At 31.4% G+C, this 24618-nt stretch overlaps 1 protein-coding gene across 13 annotated transcripts in view; it reads right to left on the minus strand.

Moving 5' to 3' along the window:
* The window catches only part of LOC126889954 (G-protein coupled receptor Mth2-like), a 595837-nt gene that overhangs the window by 257506 nt on the left and 313713 nt on the right, over window positions 1-24618 (minus strand). The window contains exon 1 of one of the 13 annotated variants that reach the window (XM_050658721.1): window positions 21892-22550. The exons of the other annotated variants lie outside the window; for them this stretch is intronic. Within the exon in view, the coding sequence (XP_050514678.1) occupies window positions 21892-22405 (514 nt within the window). The 5' untranslated portion in view covers window positions 22406-22550. Of the gene's footprint in view, window positions 1-21891; window positions 22551-24618 lie in introns of those variants that run through there. 13 annotated transcript variants of the gene reach the window in all.

Consider the following 24618-nt stretch of genomic DNA (forward strand, 5'->3'; position numbering starts at 1 on the left):
AAAGGAACTACAGTTAGAGAAAAGGAATTCAGATTTTTTGAGTGCAAATGTAATTTTAAATGTAAGACAAAATTTGTTTCCGAAAAAAGAGAAGAAATACATAAATACTTTTACAATTTGAAAGATTGGAAATTACAGACAATGTACATTCAGTCACATGTTAAAGTGAGTGAAGTAAAGAGAAAGCGTACAAAAAATGAAACAAGTAAGAGGAATTTTTCACACCACTATTTTTTCCCAATTTCAAATGTAAACACTATAGAAGTTTGTAAGAATGTTTTTAAGCATACCCTAAGAATATCAGACCAAAGAATCTCACATGCCATTTTAAAAACAACACCTGACGATATGAGAGGAAAACATGAGCCCCATAATAAAACTAAAATTTCAACTCGTGAACATATAAAAATTTTTTTGAAAAAATTCCCTGTTTATCAGTCTCACTATTCTCGAAAGAAAAGCCCTCATAGGTTCTATCTATCACCATCTTTAAATATTAATATTATGTATTCACTGTATAAACAACACTGTAAAGACGAAATCCCAGAGTTTGTACCAAGTAGTGATTACGTTTTTAGAGATGTCTTCAATAAAGATTTTAATTATCACTTTCACCCTCCTTTAAAAGACACGTGCAAAACATGCAACTTGCTAAAAAATAAAATTGACTGTTCTTCTAATGAAGTAGAAAAGTTATCCCTTAGGGAAGAACTAGAATCGCATCAAATATTGACCGAACAAGCCAGAGAAGCAATGAAGTCTGATGTTGCAATTACCAAAGCACTAAACAGTGATTCATTATTAATCTGTTTCGATCTCATGAAAACCCTCCCAACGCCAGATTTAGACGTTGGGATCTGTTACTACAAAAGGCAGTTATGGACATATTTATTAGGAATCCATGACATGACAACGGATGAAGTTATTACATATTTATGGAACGAATCTATAGCTTCCAGAGGCCCAGACGAAATTGCTTCATGCCTCATCCACTTCTTCAAATATCATGCTGGGGATAAATCTCATATAATCATGTATAGTGATCAATGCGGTGGTCAAAACAAAAACATAAAATTGACAGCTATTATGGACTATGTTGTAAATAGTAACGAATTTCATGTGAAAAAAATTGACCATAAATTTTTAATTCCAGGCCATACATATTTACCATGCGATCAAGACTTTGGATTAATAGAAAAGGCAAAGAAATACTACAAAAAAATTTATCTTCCTGCAGACTGGTCTGAGGTAGTAAAGAATGCATGTAAAAAAAGACCTTTTATAGTTAATATGATGTCTTCTAAGATGTTTTTCTCTTCAAAACAGCTTTTGAAGCAAATTACTAATAGGAAGAAAACACAAGATGGTGAGAAGGTTGTCTGGAGAACCATGGTTCACATCCAAATAAAAAAAGATAGTAATTTGAAAATATTGTACAAAACTTCTTTCAATGAGAACAGTCAGTTCCATGAAGTGGATCTAAAAAAACGAGGTCCACTAAACCTTTATTCTTCTCCTCTTTCGTTGTTGTACCCAAATGGGCGTACAGTTGACCAGAAGAAAATAAAAGACATTGAAGATCTAATGGTATTCATACCCCCAATTGCTCAAGAGTTTTACAAAAACCTCAATACTTCTGTTGGTGTTGAAGATATACTGTATACTTCAAGCAGTGAAGATGAAAACTAATAATATTATAATTATTTTTGTAACTACTATTAGAATAATAAATAATTAATAAAATTTTATAATTTTATTATAGTTTAATAATTGTAAAGTTGTTGTAGGCTATTTTTGTTGTATTTTATTTTTTTTATAGGTTTTAAAATTTTTTCTTTGTCATTTATAATGTATTATTTTTTTATTTGCATTCATTTATAGTATTTTATTATTGACACCATTATTATGCATAGAATGATAGCCTAACCACCAAACTTCAGGAGGAACCATTATGCCAAACCAGTCTAACCACCATTTTTCTGTTTCTTTAGATTTACGATTTATTTGTAAGTTTTTGGACAATAAAACCAATGTGTATTGAACAGATTTCTAATTTTTATAAATTAAACATATTTTAATTAGAACAAATATCTCTTATTAAAAAATGGTGTATATTAATTCAATAACGCTATACCGACTCAACTACCAAGGAAAGTAATGGTAAGAGCCATATGTCATCAAAACTTTAAATGCCAAAGTGTGCCATGCTCCTTTTATTATTATCAATAAATAATATTCAGCTATATTTGAACTAGAATACTAATTGGTTAGTAAAAAGTATCAAATAAACATAAAATTATTTTTTCTTTGCTAATTAGTAATTCTGAAAGTAAGTATGTTAGAAGTGCAAAATCTTAAAGCGCCATTTTCTCTGTTTTGTCGTTTTGGTAGTTAGTTCACTTTGGCGCTGAGCGCCTCATTTGTGAACTGCATAGTAAAATAAAAGTCATTCGTTATTAATATAAATTCGTCCTTATTCGAATGATGTGAATGTTTGTTTTGCTTCTACTTTTTTAAAAAATTGTAACAATAGTTTCATAAATAAAAATAATGTCTAATTACTTATAATTGAATCGGTCATTTCAAAAACAGCAAAGTCCACAATTTTCAGAAACTAACTTTTTGAGAGGAATAGACTCCTTTAAGATAAACGTTGTGTGCAAAAACGACACCAGTCCAGTAAAAACATTAGCAACAAAACTACAATATAACTCTGAATTTTGATGTCATCCATTTCATCCATCTTTCGACTATTAATAGTTAGTTTTCTTTGCTCTTCTGTAAAATTAGGAATATGTGACTCATGTTGGTTTTGAAATGACCGATTCAATTAATAAATCGATGGTACATTATGTTGATATTAGTTATTGGTAATTTTTTACGAATATTTTTAACAATTACTTTTAACTATTCTACAATTAACTTATTAAAAAAATAACATTGGCTTTTATATTTTTAAAAATCTATAGCGACCTATACAGTTTTTCTTATTTGTTATATATTTCTTTGGATAGATTTACTTTAGAGATGTAATAATATCTAATAAACGCAATATTGATTAAATAAAAAATAAAAAAAGTAAAGATTGGTACGGGATTCGAACCAGGATTATCCACGTCCGAAGACAAACGACCAGTTCTCGTCGCCATCCGCTCGAACTGTCAAACCATCTAAAATACTCGACGACAGAGTAGGATAGTGACGTCGTCGATACTCCCCTTGAATTAGAAAGAGACTACCGACCAAATAGGCTCATTTATCTCTGTCGCAACCGTCACCCATTTTAAGATCGTAAGGCGCAATCTAGAGTAGAAATTATATTATATCTATGGCTTCTCACATTTCTCACAACAAAAAGTACAGTGAAACGTAAAGAGCTTTATTTCCCTCGTTTTATTTTAAGCGGGTTTATTTATAATAATGTCTTTCGTATTAACGTTTACCTCACTGCTCGAGGGTTAAAGTGCCGATGATGCAATTAGAAAAAACAAGAAAGTGTCGGAGTGTCCTCCCCGAAATAAAAAGTGACCTGTGTTGTGTTTTGTGTTGACAAATTTTTTAATGTGTCTTTAGGTCCGTATCATTTTTGGTTCATTATCTTGTATAATACTTATACAAGACAAATGTTTTAAAGTCTCTAAATTCTACTAAATAAATACATTGTTAATACTTTATATACTTGTTTTATTTATATCATATTTATGAGGATAATAATTACGTGATTCATAAGTTAATTAAGGTCGAATTATTTACGTGAACCGAGGACGCATCTTTCACGTGAATACTAATATATACATTCCCTAAAAGATACGTTAATCAAGACGTATTTGCAAGGTGAATTTCCCGAAATATTTTATTGCTATTTAAGGTAAATAACACGTCTATTGAAGACGAGTTATTCACGTAATTTAAATACGTATTTTCAATGTGACATTCCAACCAAATTTTCACGTGAAATTCACGTAAGCCGTTTACGTATATTGGTGACAAATGTACCCAAAATTCACGTAATTAACACATCGGTCTGTTTGCTGGGTGGCGACTTTCCCTTGCTTAGCATAGGTTTTGAACAGAACGCCCTGTGTTACGCCTAGCTCTACAGCTATGTCCATCTGAGAACATTACTTGCTCCACAAGACCAATTATCTTTCCCCGTTGTAAGTTCTATAATCCCATATGACGCATATTTTCGTTTTTGGACGCAAAAGTTAGTTTATTTATTTTCGTTCATTTTGCAACACAAGCAAATAACCTATACCGTACCGAGCTGTACTATCTGATTGTCTTATAAATTTGTTTATTTTCAATAAAAACCTTTATTCTTCGCAACAATAACAAGTTTTTTCAAAAGAAATAAATATTACTTTGAAATACATGGTGATTCCATGTAAGTTTGGGTGTGTGTATATCTTATACCGATCACGTTACTAGTCAGGGTGTTTTGTTGAGAATGCAAAAAAAAGAGCTGTTAACCATAGCAAAAAGAGCCAAAAGCGAATAACTTGGTCACATCATGAGAAACAGCGAGAGATATGAACCGCTGCAACTAATCTTACAGAGAAAAATTAAAGAAAAACCAGGACAGGAGGTAAAAGATTTCCTGGCTAAAAAATTTGCGTAGGTACGTGGTTCATTACAACTACAAATCTTTTCAGAGCAGCAGTGTGCAAAGTACAGATTGCCATGATGGTCGCCAACATCCGAAATGAATAGACACTACAAGAATAAAGAATTGCATCAGATCACAAGCGTGTGAATTGCTACTATTACGCAGGCTAAAATAATTTGGAAATTCAATCGTTAGAAGTTTGAAAAAGCATTGAAGAATTTGTTGAAATTAGGCATTGTGTGTATAAGAGCACTTATGATATTAGTCCATGTGGTTAGACCGCTACCGTCTGAAAAAATTTCTGATTCGGTTTCTTTACGGATTCCTATTCAAAAATGTCCCCTTTCGATAAATCTGAAGGGTGCCGGGCGGAATTTTTGGGCGGAAATTGTTTAAACAATGTTTTTAAACAAATACAAAAGATCACGTTTTTTGCTCTGGAATATATATTTTTAAGTTTTTGGGACATTCTAAACAAGAAAGGTATCTTGTAATATTTCTTAAAAATTGACAGTTTTCGAGTTATAAGCGATTTAAAATCTGAAAAATGCGAAAATACGCATTTTTGAGGCTTAAAAACTCATATTTAAATTAGTATTTTGAGGGTGCCAGGTACATAAATTGAAGATTAAACATTCAGCTTCAAGATTCTGAAGAGTCATTACGTCTAACCTTAATTTAGACCGTTCTTTTTAATTGTTAAATATGCATATTCATCCGGTTTTTTTGCCGGTGCGGCGCACTCTATTTCTAAAATCTCCAATTTTTCTCCGAAAAATATTTTTTCTAGATTCTTTAGGATATTCTAAATAAAATAAGTCTCTTGACATTTTTCTCAGAAGTTAATAGTTTTAAAGTTATAAGCGATTTAAAATCCGAAAAATGCCAAAAAACTAGTGTTGCCCAAAATCGGTCTTGGTCTTGCAGTCTTGGTCTTGTTCTTGCGTTTTCGCAAGACCAAGACCAAGACCAAGACCGCCTAATTTTAGCAAGACCAAGACCAAGACTTAGCATGCAAGACTTAAGCAAGAACAAGACTAAGCCTGCGAGACTCTTGCGTCTTGCGGTTAGAACTGAAAGTCGTTTTAGGGAGTATATAGGAGAATAAAATATTTTGCACATCTTTAACAGCAGACGATTTCTTTGCTCTGAACTTAATTGTCCAGGTTTTTGGTACGAGTGTACCAATCAAACTGTGTTTTTAAATACATATTTTCTTAACATTCTGTTTTTTAATTCATTCGTTTATGTTGGATAATAAAAAACTTAGGTACTTTTTTAACTAGCCATGTTTTTCATCAATGCAGGGTGTTTTAAATAAGTATGGTAACCTTACAGGGTAATTCAGCACGAAAAATAATGACAGTTTGAATTGATTTATAAACATAGGTATGTCCTATTAGAGGTAAAATTCAATAGCTACACTTTGTACTTGATGAGTTTTTCCATGAACACAATTATTGGATATTGAGAAGTTAATGAATTTATCTCCATATAGTATCATGACGTTAAGATTCAAAATGAAATAGGTAATGAATACAATGTTAATAAATAATTATTAAGTACATAAATAAGTTTATAAAAAACAGTTGCCTCTATAGGAAATCACATGTGATAGAAACCTGAATGTTACTGTTAAAATATCAACATCCATTTTATACATACAAAGGTACCTATACAAAATTTTGCTGACTTACAGCTACTAACGATCTATCAAAAATAACAGTCTATTCTTTAAAAAATAAACAATAAGTTTCGTTGTTTGAAAATAAATGCCATTATTTTCGGCGACAGCCACAAAAGTCGCCTGCTTAACCATAAAATAGATAATGTTACCCATTATGTAAGCGTAGGCTATCTGTTACAAAGAAATTTAAACCCATATTTTTTTAATCAATCGCCGAACAGATAATGCACACGAATAATATACAGTTTCAACAATACAATATAACATACAAGTCGCCTGCTTGATCGCAAAATGGATTATGTAAAATATTTGCTACAAAGAAATAATTTAAGCTCATTTCTTTAATCAATCGCCGAATAGAGAATGAACACAAAAATAATAAACAGTTATGTTTAATAACGTATTGTTTGAAAGATCACTAAATACTATTTATTACCGATTCGGCACTCCAGATTGTAAGGAAAAATTCACTAAGGGCAATAATAAGTTTGAATGAGTTTTACCTTGAAACCGAAATTCACAATCATGCACTTAGTGAAGTATACCATAAATTATCTCAGCAATTAGAATAGAGCCCCAGTTGATTTTTTCAGAACTTGACAGTACCGTATTGAGTTCAAATTGATGAAAATGTCAAAATCTCAAAAAAGTGCACTTTGTGAGTTTCACCTCTAATAGGAGGGTATGTCCGCAAATGCTTCGTTTCCGAAATAGGGGTATTACAATTTTTCTTACAAGCTGAGGACTTATTTATTGCTCTAAAACCGGTTAGATATGCAAATGAAATTTGGTGAGTTTTATGAGGTAGTTATTGCGCATTTTTGACATACAATTAAGAATTTAATATTCACCATTGGCATGCATACGTAAAAGTCATGCATACGTCATTTTAACATGACTCGTTTGTTTCGAATTACCCCTTACAGTTTGCCATACTTATTTAAAAACACCCTGTATTAATGAAAAACATGGCTAGTTGATAAAATACCTAACTTTTTTGTTATACAACATAAGCGAATGAATCAAAAACAGAAGAAAACATTAGACTATAGTTGGGTTTTAATTTCAGTATTTTATATGCTAGAATATTCCACAAAATGATGCGAACTTTGAGAAAAAAACACAGTTTGATTGGTATACCCGGTATCCGGTATACAATGACACTTTACCTGTCTAGCAACAATATTTTTCCAGCGATATTGTTAAAGAATACGGCTATATAGCCTTATATATAAGGCTAACAAGTGAGATATTGAAGAGTAAGTTTCACTCTGCTTGTGAAGCAGCTGACGTGCCATAAAATCTGAAACCCATACTGGTCTGTCCAACCCAACGTAGTGGATAAAAATTAGAACTGGCATTAACATACTGTGCAGATCTGTCACCGAATTGAATGCTTTTCAAATCACAGATAGTGAATAGCAAATACACTAAAAAATAAACATTAGTTAGTTAGAATATGGGCACGGATCACTTACACCGTGAGTTCAAACCCCACCCAGTGTCAGATATTTATTAATTTGGTTGGTTTTTGCTATGGCTATGATATTCAATCTTAAAATGTACCTACTCTGTTACGTTGTTCTAAGATATGCAATGTGCTAATGAGCAACTGCGAGACTTGCAAGACTCTTGCTGCAAGACCAAGACCAAGACCAAGATCGGGAGCGCAATACCAAGACCAAGACCAAGACCAAGACCAGGTGTACTGGCGCAAGACCAAGACCAAGACTATCTAAGTCTCGTCTTGGTCTTGCATTTGGGCAACACTACAAAAAACGCGTTTTTGGATTTTAAATCGCTTATAACTTTAAAACTGTTAACTTTTGAGAAAAATACCAAGAAACTTATTTATTTAGTATGTCCTAAAGAATCTAGAAAAAATATTTTTCGGAGAAAAAATTTAGATTTTTGAAAAAGAGCGTGCCGCACCGGCAAAAAATCGGATGAACATGCATATTTTACAATTAAAAAACAACGGTTTAAATTAAGGTTAGACAAGGTTAGGTTCAATATAAGTATCTGGCAACCTCAAAAATATTAATTTAAATATGAGTTTTTAAGCCTCGAAAATGCGTATTTTCGCATTTTTCAGATTTTAAATCGTTTATAACTCGAAAACTATCAATTTTTGAGAAAATTTACAAGATACCTTTCTTGTTTAGAATGACCCACAAAACTTAAAAATATATGTTCCGGAGCAAAAAAAAGGTGATCTTTTGTATTTGTATAAAAAAATTGTTTAAACAATTTCTGCCCAAAAATTACGCCCGGCACCCTACAGATTTGTTTAAAGGGGACATTTTTTGAATAGGAATCCACAAAGAAACCGAATCAGAAATTTTTCCAGACGGGAGCGGTCTCACCACATGGACTATATATATTATATGCACAAAAGTATATATAGGTCAGTTAGGAGGAAATTTTAAAATCGGATGTCGGAACACAGAGTTAAATTTGTTAACGGTGAAACGCAACGAATTCTACCACAACTTTTAAATTTTGTATATTACAACAAAAAAGAGCTACTCGAAATGTTGGAAATCAAAATTTAGAAAAATCTTAGTGAACAAATCAATATCGGGCTATCCCCGCTAATTAGTCTAACGGGAAATTAATTAGGCAGAAAAGGGAATATTAAAATTGTTTCTCAGAAATGTATACAAATTGTTTGCACATGTTTTAATGAAATATGTCAAGTTGACGATATTCTGTGGAATTTAATTAAGTTTCGACAAAAAATTCGAATTAACACTCATAAAACTGTTTTTCGAGCGTAGGATGTACATACTAAGTAAGTATAGAAATGTATTAGGGGAGTGCATATAGATTTTCACTTAGGAAAAAATCAAACAAGATAGAACTTTTTGTAATTTCATTAAGAAATGTTTAATAAACAACATATCAAAAAGTTCTACTCGAAAAATGGGTGCTTCATTTTTTAATAAACAAATGAACTGCAAAATTAGATGTTTTTTAAATAACTCTGAAAATATAAATTTTAGAAAAAAACTGACTTGCAAAATCCATTGCAAAATTCGGGAAATTGACTTGACAAAAAAAACCTTATATAAAGATTTTTCTAAAACTAAATCTGTAGCTTCTATAATTTTTTAATTTTAACGCTAAAGTCACCCTTCTTACAAACATTGGCGCACTGTAAACTAGCGTACGGCGAAGTGCACGGTTAAGTTATTTTAATGCAATTCTTTAACTAATCGATCAAATGAAATTTTACAAACTGGACATGAAAGAAGAATAATTAACCTATCTTATGGTTATAATAAAAAGAAATAAAGTTTATGGGAATAAGTACGGTGTGGGCTGAAAGTGAGACTTACATGAATTTTGTTTAAAAATGTGTAACTAATACATTTTTTAAATAAAACTCTAAATTTTGCACAACTTACCTTTCAAACATCTTAGTAAACGATGGTTTATTCAAAAAAAATCTCAAAAATTTAATTCAAATGATACGACGTAGTCATAGTTTTACAGAATTAACACCACTTTAAGACGGTATTACTCAAGTTTGAACAGATCTATTACAGTTTTGTAGGTGTTTTTTTTTAGATTAGGATGTAGTCTTTAAAATGCACTTAATTATTTTACTTTATAAATGAAATAAACTATTTTTTTAAAGAAAATTAAGAAGGATAACAAAAATGTACTTAATACAAAAACCGAAAATTACCTGCTAAAAAAATGTTTATACATACAAAGCGATCAAAACTTTTTTCTGTAAAACTTACCTAAAATACATTTAATAATAAGTTTTAACAATAATAAATGTTTAACAACAAATTTTTTTTTTAGTTCTTATACATTATGTCTGCGTACCTTGGAACCTATTGATAACTTTTTTTTATCAGTCTTACAAAAAAAAGTTATTCTTTATAAAATACGTTGCATCGTATATAATCTAAGACGAAACCATCAAATATAAAATTTTATTAATTTTATACCAGGTATGTCAAAAAATATGAATTTCACTCGAGAGTAAAGTACCTTTATAATTCACAATATCGAAAATTTTTATTAAGAAAAGTGGTTAGGAAATAAAACATATGTTTCAGTGTTCAATGACATCCTTCTAATTAAAATATTGTGAAAAATAAACGCACTTAACTCTTAAAAAAATTCACATTATTTACATACCTCGTATAAAACTAAAAAAGTTGGATATCTGATGGTTGTATCTTAGATTCTAGACCAGGTTATTCATTATGAAGAATAACTTCTTAAAATTGATAATAAAAAAGTTTTTCATGTGGTACCTACCTAGCTACGCAAACATACTGTATAAGAGCTCCTGTATAAAAATTTTCAAATTGTAATGCCATATCGGATTCAGCATAACCAAAAACAAAATAGAAACAAAGTAAAATGATGAATTCAACGATATTTTTAAAATTATTTATACAAAATAATTGTTATTGTTTAAACAATTAATAAACAATTAGCGGCCAAATCTGCGAGTAGAACTTTTTACTTAAACATGTATATAAACTAACAAAAAAGGTTTTAGAAAAATATAAGCTTGTTTGACTTTTTCCGAAACAATGCATGTTTTCGTTCTAATTGCACTCCCCGATATAGGAAAATTTAATTTCAGAATGTTATATAAATATTATAGATTTATCCATGTTTGAATAAATCCTGTATACAGGGTTAAAATCCCTTATGGAATAAATTATTTGTGTCCTTGTTTTAAACAATTATAACGTGATCCATCGACTTTTATATACAAATTTACGCTTTTTAAATATTTTAAATATACTGGGTGATTCTCGGAAGGCTAGTATAGTTTATAAGTCAGTATTAATTTTAATGGAACACCCTGTATATTTTTAAAAGCTGCATATCAACCGGATCTTAATGAAGTATATCATGTAGGGTATATTATTAATAGTACGGGGTGAAAATTTGAAATCATAAAGTGTAGAAACTACTTAGGGAATGAAATTATTGTGTGTATGCTTATTTTAAAAAATTATAAAAAAACGCTAGGACAAGTCAGCATTTAAATTCAAATTGGCTGTTTTGACCATAAACTTAAATGTACAGGATGATTCGTACAAGTCTAGCATAGTTTATCATCTCTATTTTTAATGGACATACTGTACATTTTTGTTTTTGTGTATAATATAATATTTGTCATAAAATTTTGATATTAATAATTTGTCACATAATAACTAAGTATCAATATATTGGGTTTTGTGTTTAATTTCTTGACACAAATTATACATAAATTCAAAATTCCACCTTATATTAATCATAATAGACCTTATACAGTGATTAGTGTGCTAATAATCGGCAAAATACCGCAAAAGACAGAAAACATAATACCTTGTGAAATAAAAAGAGATGTAACTAGTCGTGGTGGGAAATTATCAAGAGAAACCTATAAATTTACATTATATTTATAGTTTTCCACCTTTAGACGTATGGGTGAAGTTCGAAAACTGTCACAGTGACAGGAGAATTCTATAAACTTTTCCTGTGACAGTTTGACTCCGATACGTCTAAAGGTGAGAAACTATCATATCATAATAAGGTAAATTCTCTGTTTCTATTGGTAATTTCCAACTCTACTAGTTTCATCTCCTTTTATACACAACGTATAGCACAACGTATTATGTTTTCCGTCTTTTCCGTTATTTTTCTGGTTATTAGCGCAGTAATTACTGTTTAATATGATTTGTTCAGATCAGGTTGTTAAGGAGCTTTTAAAATTATAAAAATGTTCAAAATATTCAGAGCTTACTCAGAACTTTACAATAGTCAAGAGATTAAAGCAAAGTGACCTGGCCCCGACGCTATTCAATCTGAGTATTGAATATGTGATAAGACAGCATAGGAAGAGCCTATCTCGTAATATATACCTAAATCAATATAAATTGCCACCTATGCCTTGCCTAATATTATGCCCCTATAAATATTCAAATATACGCTTCAGATATATTGGCCTCTAATGATGAAAAGAGAGCAAGATATGAAACGAAAATAGAGAACATAATTGAACAATGTAATCAAGTAAATGAAAATCAGGTCAGAAATATCGAAGATAAATGGAGGGTTTTAAAAGAAGCAGTGAAAACAGCTGCAAAATAAGTAGTGGGGGAAAGCAAAGAACCTAGCCAAAAAAGATGGTATGACAAAGACTGTCAGGGACTAATGGAACAAAAAAACCAAGCTAGGCTTAAAATGCTGAAAAACAGTACGAAAGAAACCAAAGAGGAATATACTACAAGAAGACGACAATTAAAAAAATATCTAAGATTTAAAAAGAGGAAACACAATAAAGAAAAGATTGAACGGCTAGAAGAACATGAACAAAATCATGAAATAAAACTATTCTATAAGGAAATAAATCTTGAAAAAAAGGTTTCCAACCAAGAACAAAATTATGCAAAGACAAAAATGGGGACCTAATAGCAGACGAAAAAGGAGTGCTAAAACGGTGGAGAGAACATTTTAAAGAACTGTTAAATAAACAAAATAAACGTTACAAAATAGAAGAGCTAAGATTGGTAGGAGAGGCTGAAGTAGACCAATATGCACCAACAGAAGCAGAAATAAAAGACGTAATAAAAAAAATCAAAAATAACAAGGCCTCAGGATGCGATACAATAACTGTAGAAATGTTAAAATATGGAGGACATAGAATACAGAGTTAAACATCAAAGTTAATACTAGAAATATGAACCACAGAAATAATGCTGGAACAATGGAAAATTGCAGTGATATGCCCTATGCATAAGAAGGAAGATAAGTTAGATTGCAAAAATCACCGGGGAATATCACTACTAAACGTTGGATACAAAATATTTAGCAAAATATTGGAAGGAAGACTAAATAATATAATGGAACACACAACAGGGGATTATCAAGGAGGATTCAGGAAAGGCAGGTCAACTATAGACCAAATATTTACAGTAAGGCAAACGCTGGAAAAATTCTACGAGCGGAATACCGAACTACATCATCTATTTGTAGATTTCAATTAAGCGTATGACTCAATAATTAGAAAGGAATTATATAGCGTAATGCAAAAGTTAAATGTGCCAAAAAAAAACTAATCAGATTAGTAAAACTATGCCTAACCAATACCAAAGGAAAAGTAAGGATCCAAAATCAACTGTCCGATGAATTTAACATTAATGAAGGTCTAACAAAAGGGTCTAACACTGTCAACAACACTTTTTAACCTTCCGTTGGAACAAGTAATCAGGAAAACTCCTATAGATAGGGATGGTACAATATTTAAAAAGCTCAATCAGGTCGTTGCCTACGCAGATGATATAGACATAATCAGCTGGACATTAAAAACCTAGAAAAAATTTATACATATTTTAAAGAAGCGGCACAGACTATGGGTCTAGAAGTTAATGTCTCAAAGACAAAGTACATGAAAACAATTCGGGAAAAAGTACAAACGAAAGGCAACATATCTCTGAACGGGCAAATATTTGAAAGAGTGGACCGTTTCAAATATTTAAGATCAACAATAACAGAAGGATATAAAAACAGTGATGAGGTAACAGCAAGAATAATTGCACTTGGAAACAAATGCTTCTACAGCCTACAAAATATCATAAAGTCAAAATCAGTATCCATTAATTCAAAAGTAAAAATATACACAACAGTAATGAGACCTGTAGTAATGTATGCATCAGAAACATGGACCTTGACTAGTGAACAATAGGAACAACTTCTTAGATGGGAAAGAAAAATCTTAAGGAAAATATATGGATCTATACAGGAGATTTGAGAATGGTGTATAAGAATGAACCACGAAATAAATGGAGTGTTTAACAGGCCGAAAATCATAAAAGAAATACGAAGTAAACGATTTAGTTGGTTAGGACACGTAGAAAGGATGGATGATAAGAGAAATACAAAAAAAGTTTTTAGAAAAGAATTTAATGGGAAGAGACCGAGAGGTAGGCCTGATGGTATTAACCAGGATTTGAAAGACCTAGGAATACGAGAATGGGAAAAACAAGCAAAGGAAAGAAAAACATGGGCAACCATAGTCAAACAAGCAAAACACACATAACGCCGAAAAGACCTCCTCAAAAAAAAAACAAGAATGTAATATTTTAGATAAATATCGTTTAGAACTTTTGAGGAGTTATGCGTGTTTCTGTCCTCCACACCATGTAAAACTTTAGAGCCTAGAAACCCCAACGGGCGATCATGGCCCTCCATGGGCTGTCGGCGGTCACCGATGATAATGATGATGATAAATATTCAAAAGACAAAAAAGCTAACACAGGCAAGAGTTAAGGCCGTATGACACTATGCATTTTCTTGTATCATTTCTAATATCGTTTCTGATATCGTTTCTTGTATACATTTTCTTGTATCGTTTCTTGTACGTACATTTGTGCCCTGTATGACACTATGCAAGTTCTTGCATCGAAAATTGTATGAAATTCGGCACGTGATTGGTAGGAAATTTTGTTTGTCACCCTGTCACGTTACATTGGTATGGTAATTTGGTAGTACTGCGCCTACAGCTGATTTTAAGGATTTTATAAAATTTATAAACTTTTAAAAACATAAATTTAACATTTTAATGTTAACCAGAATTTTTACGTTGACTGTTGATTATTTGTGTTTTTATTTTGTTTTGATATTTGTGCTAAAATATTTGCATTAGAATTATCTTCAGTTTGATCCAAATTAGGAACTATGTATTTTCCTATATTAAAAAATTATGCAACATGAAACCCAAAGTTATACATAGTTTGAACTTTACTATGAGCTAAATATATGGTTATTAGTAGAACAGTAGTCCATATCAAACGGTATATTAAGTATCAATAAAAGATTTATAAATAATACCTACAAAAACACAAATAAATTCATCAAGACATAAATCACATTATCTCATTTTCAGCCGCCATTATGACATTTAGATGTTTTACCAGCAGGTTTTACGTTTTTGCTCTTTGCGCAGAAATTGGCGCAGTTCTTGTACAAGAATTTGTGCCTGACACAAATTCTTGTATCGTTTCTGATATCGTTTCTTGTATCTGTGTATGACACTATGCATTTTTTTGACATATCAGAAACGATATTAGAAATGATACAAGAAAATGCATAGTGTCATACAGCCTTTAGGGAAACAGGCGCACAGTTGAACTAGAGGACGATAATGAAACTGTAGAAAGTTTCATATATTTGGGAGTTGAATTAAACACGGATAGAACAGAAGAATCAGAAACTCAAAAGAGAATAGTAAAGCCAAACAAAGCTTATTTTTAACTCGCCCATATTTTTTGCTCTAAAAACACACACAAGAGATCGTAAATCAAGTTCTACAAAACTAAACTTACGTGCATAGAAATCGGCCCACTTAAAAAATTTGGTCATTTTTGATGAATCTTATTTCCTAAACCTGTTGGCCGATTTAAGTGATTTTTTGAACATGTTATAGCCTGATTATTTAAAAATACCACTGTAATAATATTGTTGCTAAACAGGTAAATTTTCATTGTATACCGGGTGCACCAATCAAACTTTATTTTTTTCTCAAAGTTCGCATCAGCCTGTGGAATATTCTAGCATACATAAAATACTGAAATTAAAACTCAACTATAGCCTCAGACTTTCTTAACATTCTCTTTCTTGATTCATTCGTTTATGTTGGATAATAAAAAAGTTAGGTACTTTAACAACTAGACATGTTCTTCATCAATACACGGTGTTTCTAAATGAGTGCGATAAACTTTAAGGGGTAATTCTACATGAAAAAATAATGACAGTTGGCTTGATAGACGTTTGTCCGCAAATGTTTCGTTTCCGAGATACGGGATGTTGAATTTTTTCCTACAAACTGACGATTTATTTATTGCTTTAAAACCAGTTGAGATATGCAAGTGAAATTTGGCAGGTTTTAAGAGATAGTTATTGCGAATTTTTTGACATAAAATTAAGAATTAAATATTCACCATTGGCACGCATACGGGTAATTTGACCAATCATATTACCCGCATGTACGCCCATGCTGAATATTAAATTCTTAATTTTATGTCAAATAATCCTTAATAACTATCTCTTAAAACCTACCAAATTTTATTTGCATATCTCAACTGGTTTTAAAGAAATAAATAAATCGTCAGTTTTTAAGAAAAAATTCAACATCTCGTATCTCGGAAACGAAATATTTGCGGACATACGTTTATAAAGCCAACTGTCATTATTTTTTCATGCAGAATTACCCCTTAAAGTTTGTCGCACTTATTTAGAAATACCGTGTATTGATGAAGAACATGTCTATTTGTTAAAGTACCTAACTTTTTTATTATGCAACATAAACGAATGAATCAAAAAACAGAATGTTAAGAAAACCTGAGGCTATAGTTGGGTTTTAATTTCAGTATTTTATGTATGCTAGAATATTTCACAGGGTGATGCGAACTTTTAGAAAAAAACACAGTTTGATTAGTACACCCGGTATACAATGAAGATTTACCTGTTTAGCAACAATATTATTACACAAGGGTATTGTTAAAGAATCAGGCTATACTACATGTTCAAAAAATAACTTAAATCGGCCAACAGGTTTACGAAATATGAGACATCAAAAATGACCAAATTTTTAAATGGGCCGATTTCTATGCACGTAAGTTTATTATCAATAGTGATTGCACAAGAGCTCTAAAATTATTGATTTTTTCCCGAGTGACACTTTAACAGTTTTAATTATTATGTCAAAGTGTCACGAGGGCAAAAATTCGATAATAATTTTAGAGATCGAGTGCAATTTGTTGCGATTATTTTATGAATAAAACTGTTCAAAACCAAAATTTTATTGTAATTTATGTATGTAAGTACAAATTAGTACAATTAAACACACAGTGGTTATAAATATTTGACGGTTGAAAGTCATCACTTTTATAATTTTTAAAACATTAATTGTCATTAATGTCACCGAATGTATTTTTTCGTAGCAACGAAGGGCATCTGACGTAATATACTTGACGACGGGATATTATCAAAAATTATCGAGTATAATATCACAAGAGAGTGAGAATAAATTGAAAATAATGCGACAGTTTTTCGAAAATTTGTTGTCTGGCAATAGACACGAGAGCTCGCAGGGCTCGAGTTACTATTGCCCAATGACAACAAATTTGAGTAAAAATGAAGCATTATTTTCTTATTTATTCTTACTGTCGTGTGATATTCGTAAGATAATTTTTAAGGTCTTTTCACCTCCGAATAACTATTTATTGGGAAGTTTATTCGGCAGATTACATGTAAATCTGTCAAATAAACCTGCGGATAACTTTTATTCGGAGGTGAAAAGACCGGGCCTAATACGTATATTATGGATATTTTCTCAAATGTTACAGTTGTCAAAACTAGGAAATTGGTAAACAAAAAAATTCTATCGGGAATTTTCTACAGTAGATGTATAATTTTAATCTGATTGGACAGAATTAAACACGTGATCAAATATCTTACTATACGATTGGAAGTTAAAATCATTAAAAAATAATCAGTTTAATTTTTATTTTTGTAGCTCTCTATTGGTCAGAATCTCCTATGAATGAAATAATCAAACCAATAGTATGTTATCGATGCAAGCCATGGGTAATAACAGAAATCACAAAAAGAAAGATGAAACTCTTTAAAAGAAAAGTCCTAGGAAAGATATTTGGACATATTAATGAAAACGGATTATGAAGATCCAGGTAAAACTAAGAATTCTACCAACTGTTCGGAAGGACCTGATTTCAGAATGTGTTAAATTTCAGAAATTTCGATGAGCTGGTAATGTATTGTAGATCAGGGCGCATCATGTAAAAATATTAGTACATTTGGATGTTGAGAGGTGACTCATATTTTTTTACAGAAATTGCTTGAAAATAACTCAGATAATAATGTTTGCGTTATCCTCCCACTCAAAAAGGCCCGAAACATTGTATAAATATTCAAAATGTCAAAAATGAAGGAAAAATTCGATTTTTTTCTTGGTTTTTTGATTATAACTTTAAAAGTTTTCATTTCCGAGAAAAGTTGCACTGACCTAAAAGTTGTGTAATTAAATTTACTACAATATAGGATTAGCTAAAAATATTAAAAATTGTCACGCTTGTCACCATCGAATTAATAGGTTATGAAAAATAAATTTTGCAATCCAGCTTTCGCAAAAAAATTCATTTTTCAAAATGTTACAGGACTGAAAATAAAGCAAACGGCAAGTTGAATTTTTTTTAACATAGAAGAATACTGTACCTTTCATTTGCAATTTGCAAATTTAAAATGGGTTAACTACCACGGCGTCAGGAATTTTTTTAAATAAACATTAATTTTTTGGTTCTACGCGCAAGGACAGCGAATACGTTTGCTCTGATTGGGCATTCCAATGACCTTTGATAATGATTGATAAATTTTAATTTTTAGTACATACATTTCAATATAAATAAATAAATTTATTTATTGCAAAATAAAAACATACTCTGTCCTTTGAAATAACACTTTTTTAGCAAGAACTTTCTTTGTTCGTATATTTTAACTTAGAGAATAAAAGTTTATTATTTTTAAACATATGGAATTGTTTAAACAATATTTCACAAACAATAATCAAATTAGTTTGATTTTTGTGGAATTAAAATATTAAAAACAAAATATGGAGTTAGAAAATAATATATTAGATAAATATTGGAAGAAATTTTGGTGGAAATCAACTTGTGTGAATCGAACACCGCTGTCCTGCGCGTAGCACCAAAAATTAATGTTTATTTAAAAAACTCTTGACGCCTTGGTAGTTAACCGATTTTAATTTTTCAAATTGAAAATGAAAGGTACAGTATTCTTCTATACGTAGATATTTTTTAACTAGCTATCTGCTTTATTTTGAGTCTTGCAACATTTTGAAAAAATGAATTTTTTTGCGAAAGCTGGATTGCAAAATTTATTTTGCATATTCTATTGAACCGATCTTAATGAAATTTACAGTATTATTGTATTATATCATAAAGTTTTTCTGGGTAAAATATGAAGGTTCTAAGTGCAGCATAAATGGTTGAAAAACGTAAAAGGCGAATACTTGTTTATTTATGGATTTTTCGCAATTACTGCTATTTTGCCACAAGGGTGACAAGTTTTAAAATTTTTAACCAATCTTATATTATAGGAAATATAATTACACAACTTTTATATCTGTGCAACTTTTCTCGGAAGTGAATACTTTTAAAGTTATAATCACAAAACCAAGAAAAAAATCGAAATTTTCCTTAATTTTTGACATTTTTATTATTTAAACAAATCCGGACCTTTTTGAGTGAGAGGATAACTCAATTATTATTACATGAGTTAATTTCAAGCAATTTCTGCAAAAAATAATGAGTCACCTCTCAACGTAAATCTCCAAACAGATGCGCCCTGGAATATTGAGAAAGGAGACCAAACGATTGGCGAAAAGGATTCTAGATAGTAAAATGCAGGACACAAGACTAAAAGAAAGAGCACAGAAAAAGTGGGATGATGAAGTGGCAGAGGATGCGCAAAATTTGCTAGACGTGAGAACATGGAGAAGATCGGGGCGGGACCAGTTGGAGGTACAGTTTGGAGGAGGCCAAGAATCTATTTGGGCTGTAGCATCATTGGAGAGGGAGAGAGGGGGTAAAGAAGTGACCGTTACTAACTAAATATAAGAAAGGGATTTGTTTACCCATCCCTGTAAACTTCAAAAACCATGTGTGGATATTTATAATTACTGTAAATTAGATATTTTCAAAGATACTCGTAGATATTTGTTTATATTGGTTATAGTGTAGGAAACAGAGGTTGAACCCCGCAAAATGGACACAAGTCAGGTTTTATTTTTTTTTTCTGGTATATCAAGGGGTGCTTATTATGAGACTAACTTTTTCTTAAAAAAATTGTCCCGGAACCCCCTTTTTTGCCCCCTTAAAGGGGGTAATTTGTGGTTTTTGCGAAACGTAGCCCTTCCTGTATGTTTTGCAAAAAATTTACTTAATAGTAAAATGAAGACGACTATATTTCCTACTATTTATTTCCCAAAAGCATATGTCTATCACCCACCGTTTAGCAGGGGTGGCGCCTTAAAGTTGACAAGTTTTTAAAAAAGATGTTTTAAAAAAAAATATTTTTCCCTAACTGTAATGAAAATTAAGAAGAAACCCTGGGAAGATTAATCATAAATAAGTGGCTGATTTTTTGTTATAGGTTTCATTTAAGAGTAGTTGCCCCATTTTTAATTGCAGGGTGTTACATTAAAAAAAACTCTTTATATACCATCTGAACCGCCTATGCTAGAGTAAACACACTTTTAGCGATTATCCATGTACTGGTGTTATTTACAAATTTCTATAATGCACCCCCATTTTTTTTCAGGAACCACCCCAAAAAAGGAGAATTATTTTGTGCACCTTCTTATTACCCATGCATGGACACCACGAGCGATTTCTTGATACAACCCATGTAGTAAAAAAAAAAAAATAAAGGGGGGTTGACAACAAAATTTGCTTCTTGATCCATATGGACATATGTTCCATCAATAGGGTTTTTCATTAATATATATAATTATTGCAACATCCCTGCAGAAACTACCCCTATCCTTGAATATAAACTGCAAAAACTACCATCCCTTTGAGAGCATGTTTTGACGATTTTCTCATTACCTATGCATTTTTTTAAAACATAACTTATACATAATTAAAGACCACTATTTTCTCTACAAATAAGGTCCTATGCATTTTTTTCGTATAAGCAACCGTTACGGCACAATGGCGCCGTAAACCTCAGAAATGCTTTGGCGGGCTCCAGTTTTTGTTTTTTTTTCGTGACCTATTCATTTTATGGATAACATTCTTACGGAAAATAAAAGAACACACTGTCTGCTACACATTATGACCTATGCATATTTTATTTTCTCTGCATCCTAAAGCCACAGTGGTGGACCAAAATAAATTTTTGATTATTTTCTTTATTAATTCTCCTTTTTTTGGGTGGTTCCGGGGAAAATATGGGGGTGCATTATACACATTTGTAAATAACACTAGTATAGGTATAGATAATCGCTGAAAGTTTTTTTAAGTTAAACCCTGTAATTAAAAAATTTGCAATTGCCCTTAAATGAAACCTATACCAAAAAATCAGCCACTTATTTGTGATTAATTGCCGCAGGGTTTCTTCTTAATTTTCATTAAAGTTAGGGAAAAATAATTTTAAAAACATCTTTTTTTAAAAATTTGTTAACTTTGGGGCGCCACCCCCGCTAAACAGTGGGTGATAGACATATTTGTCGAGAAATAAATAGTAGGAAACTGCTCTAGTGCACTCTTCATTTTACTATTAAGTAAATTTTTTGCAAAACGTACAGGAAGGGCTACGTTTAGAAAAAAAAAACCACAAATTAGCCCCTTTAAAGGGATGAAAAGGGAGATTCCGGGGCGAAATGTTTTAAGAAAAACTTAGTCTCATAATAAGTACCCCTTGATATACCAGAAAATAAATAAACCGGACTTGTGTCCATTTTGCGAGGTTCAACCTGTATCCTACACTATTATAAAATAAGGTTTTTTTGGTTAAAACTAGATATTTTACTGACCTAAACTAGAAATTATTGCATCAATTGGAGTTGGAAATTCAATACAGCCAATCGCATAATATTCTTCTCCTTCTTTTATCACGCAGTAATGATCCACATCAAATTCGATATCTTCCCACAACATCACTCCATCAACAATTTTAAATTCCTGGCCAAGATTTACTCTTGTTTCAACATCAGCACAAATCGCATTGTCCGGTACGTGAATTATGCTATGAAGAGAGTATTTAGTAAAATTCTGGTTAGACGACGAACTAACACACTTCTTGCTGGTCATATTCATAGTTTCACCTTCCTTACAACATTTTCGCACACACAGAACAATATCACAGATACATCCCTTAACCGAAGGTCCGATGGTAAAGTAATGTTGAGGAGTGTAGGTTATTCCATCCTTGATTATATTGTTACCGTCCCGAGTACCGTCTGATATATCCACGTAGTTTTTACATTGGTCACTAAAAACAGTACTAGTTTGTAGCAATAAAGTCACTAATATCATAACCGAATACATTTTCGACGCAGAAGGAACCCGACGTTAATCAAACTGAGTCAAACATTGTCAATGACTTACTAGATAACCCAGGCGTGTACCTTTAAGATAAGGATAGACATATCTCAGATAAAAAGATTTATAAAAACGAGGCACTTATCTTCTTATGTTGATTCACCTACTTCGAAACAGAATGGTTTTGCGAACCTTTTTAACAGCATTGAATTTGAAAATAAAGTTAAAACAAATATGTGATGTCATTTCCAAGGAAATGTGTACGAATCTACCTCATGTTTAGAAAACAATGTTGGTTATGATTGGAATTGAGATAGCCGAGTTTTCAACACAACTGATGATTGGAAATTGGAAAATAAACGTAAAACGTAGAATTAAACAAATTGATTATACGGTATTGGTTCTAAAGCTAAACCATGAATTTCATGTTAATAAACCTATAATATACAGATACGGTAAATAAGTTAAAGACAGAAAAAACTTATACACTGTGTGCCAAATGTAAGGCATTGTTCAAATAAATCGAATATTTAAAACTATTAAAAATATTTTTAATTTGCTTATTTATAACTTCATCTCTGACAACACTGCCAACAATGTAAAGACACAAAGGGCAAGAGTGTAGTGTTATATGTATGTACCTAAAAGACCATACGTTTTCAAGAACACTCCCTAAAATCGATACAGCATCTCTGCCATCCTCATCAATGGTGCTACAGCCCTATGAAAGAGCCTCGACTTCCCAAGTCTATTACGCTAGTCAGGCCTATCCATTGCCAACCGTTACCAGTTTGCTGCGCCTATTTTTCTCCCATCCTCATCTACACCATCCTTCCATTTGAGTTTTGGCCTACCCCTATTTCTACTTCCCACGGGTTGTGACATAAGGATTCTTCTAGGAGGGTTGTTCTGCTGTGATCTTGCTAGATGTCCTGCCCATCTCAGTTTTCCTATTCTTATAAGAGATACTGTACTAAATTTAAAATCAAGATGCAGTAGAAATAAACAAACCAAGACACGTTAAATGCAATTAGGAGCACTCCCGAAACATAATTTACAATGTATATACTGTTGTGATCTTGTTTTTGAAATCTAATGATGTTCTCAGATGTAATTTATCTTAATTAATTAATCAATAATTATCTCATTAATCAAACAGATGAAATATCAATATAGTGTCAATCTCAGGGCTAAATTATAATATCAATTACTTACTTTCGTGGCTTCAAAGTATTTCTCAGTGGACTCCTAATCGGGATAGATAAAAGAGAGTAAAATAATACACATATACGGATTTCAATTAGAAATTATAAAAATCGTGTATTTTATCTAAATGGCAATAACTGCTTAATATTTCTTATATCTTATCTTTCTATCTTTGTTTAATACAACAGTTACAAAAATGGGAATCTTATTTCTTTTTGTCTCCAAATTTATTTTATTTATAATGAACTATTATGATTTATCAGTAACAAATTGATTTAGGTTTGATGAAATTTTTTTATAGTGATTGTGTAGCTCAATTTTCAATGTGTTATTTAATACACAAACCATACATTCATGTTATAACAAATTAGACTGACCTTTACTGATGATTTGACAATGTCTTCACACAAAACACGTTTCCTATTGGCTTGGGTTGCGATCCAACGACTCGTCCAAGTCTTCCAGTAATGCCTCGGCTCCTTTGAAAACTACGCCTCGCACAGCCCTCGTTCCTGCCTTCTCCTGATGCCGTGTTCTACCTTTTTCAAACACTTCAACAAAACCGGGGTACTCTAGACTCAAGGAGTTATATACTATCTCGACTCGGTCTATCACTCGTTCCACGATATCTTACTTTTTATTTTTTAAAGACAAAACTAACCAACCCGGCGTTTCACTTTTTTGTACACTCTTCTCGAAAACTGGACTTCGCCTCTTGATCGCTTAAAACACACTGACTCTCATTGCTCATTCATTCTCCTACTTCCAAATACCCCTTCCAGCATTCAAAAATCAACCAATCCAAAGCAATTTTCAATTATCCGTATTTACCAATATAAACTTTCCTTTTTCTAAATATCTTAATGGATTTCAAGAAAAAATAATATTCCCCATTTCAATTTTACTTTCCACATTAACCCTCTTTACAAATTTAATAACCTATTATCTTATTTGCTAGAATATGAATAGGGAACTTGAACAATTTTTTTTTATTACATAATAATGTTAAGTCT

The sequence above is a fragment of the Diabrotica virgifera genome, chromosome 8 (genome assembly GCF_917563875.1).
Source record: "Diabrotica virgifera virgifera chromosome 8, PGI_DIABVI_V3a".
Taxonomy (NCBI): Eukaryota; Metazoa; Arthropoda; class Insecta; order Coleoptera; family Chrysomelidae; genus Diabrotica; species Diabrotica virgifera.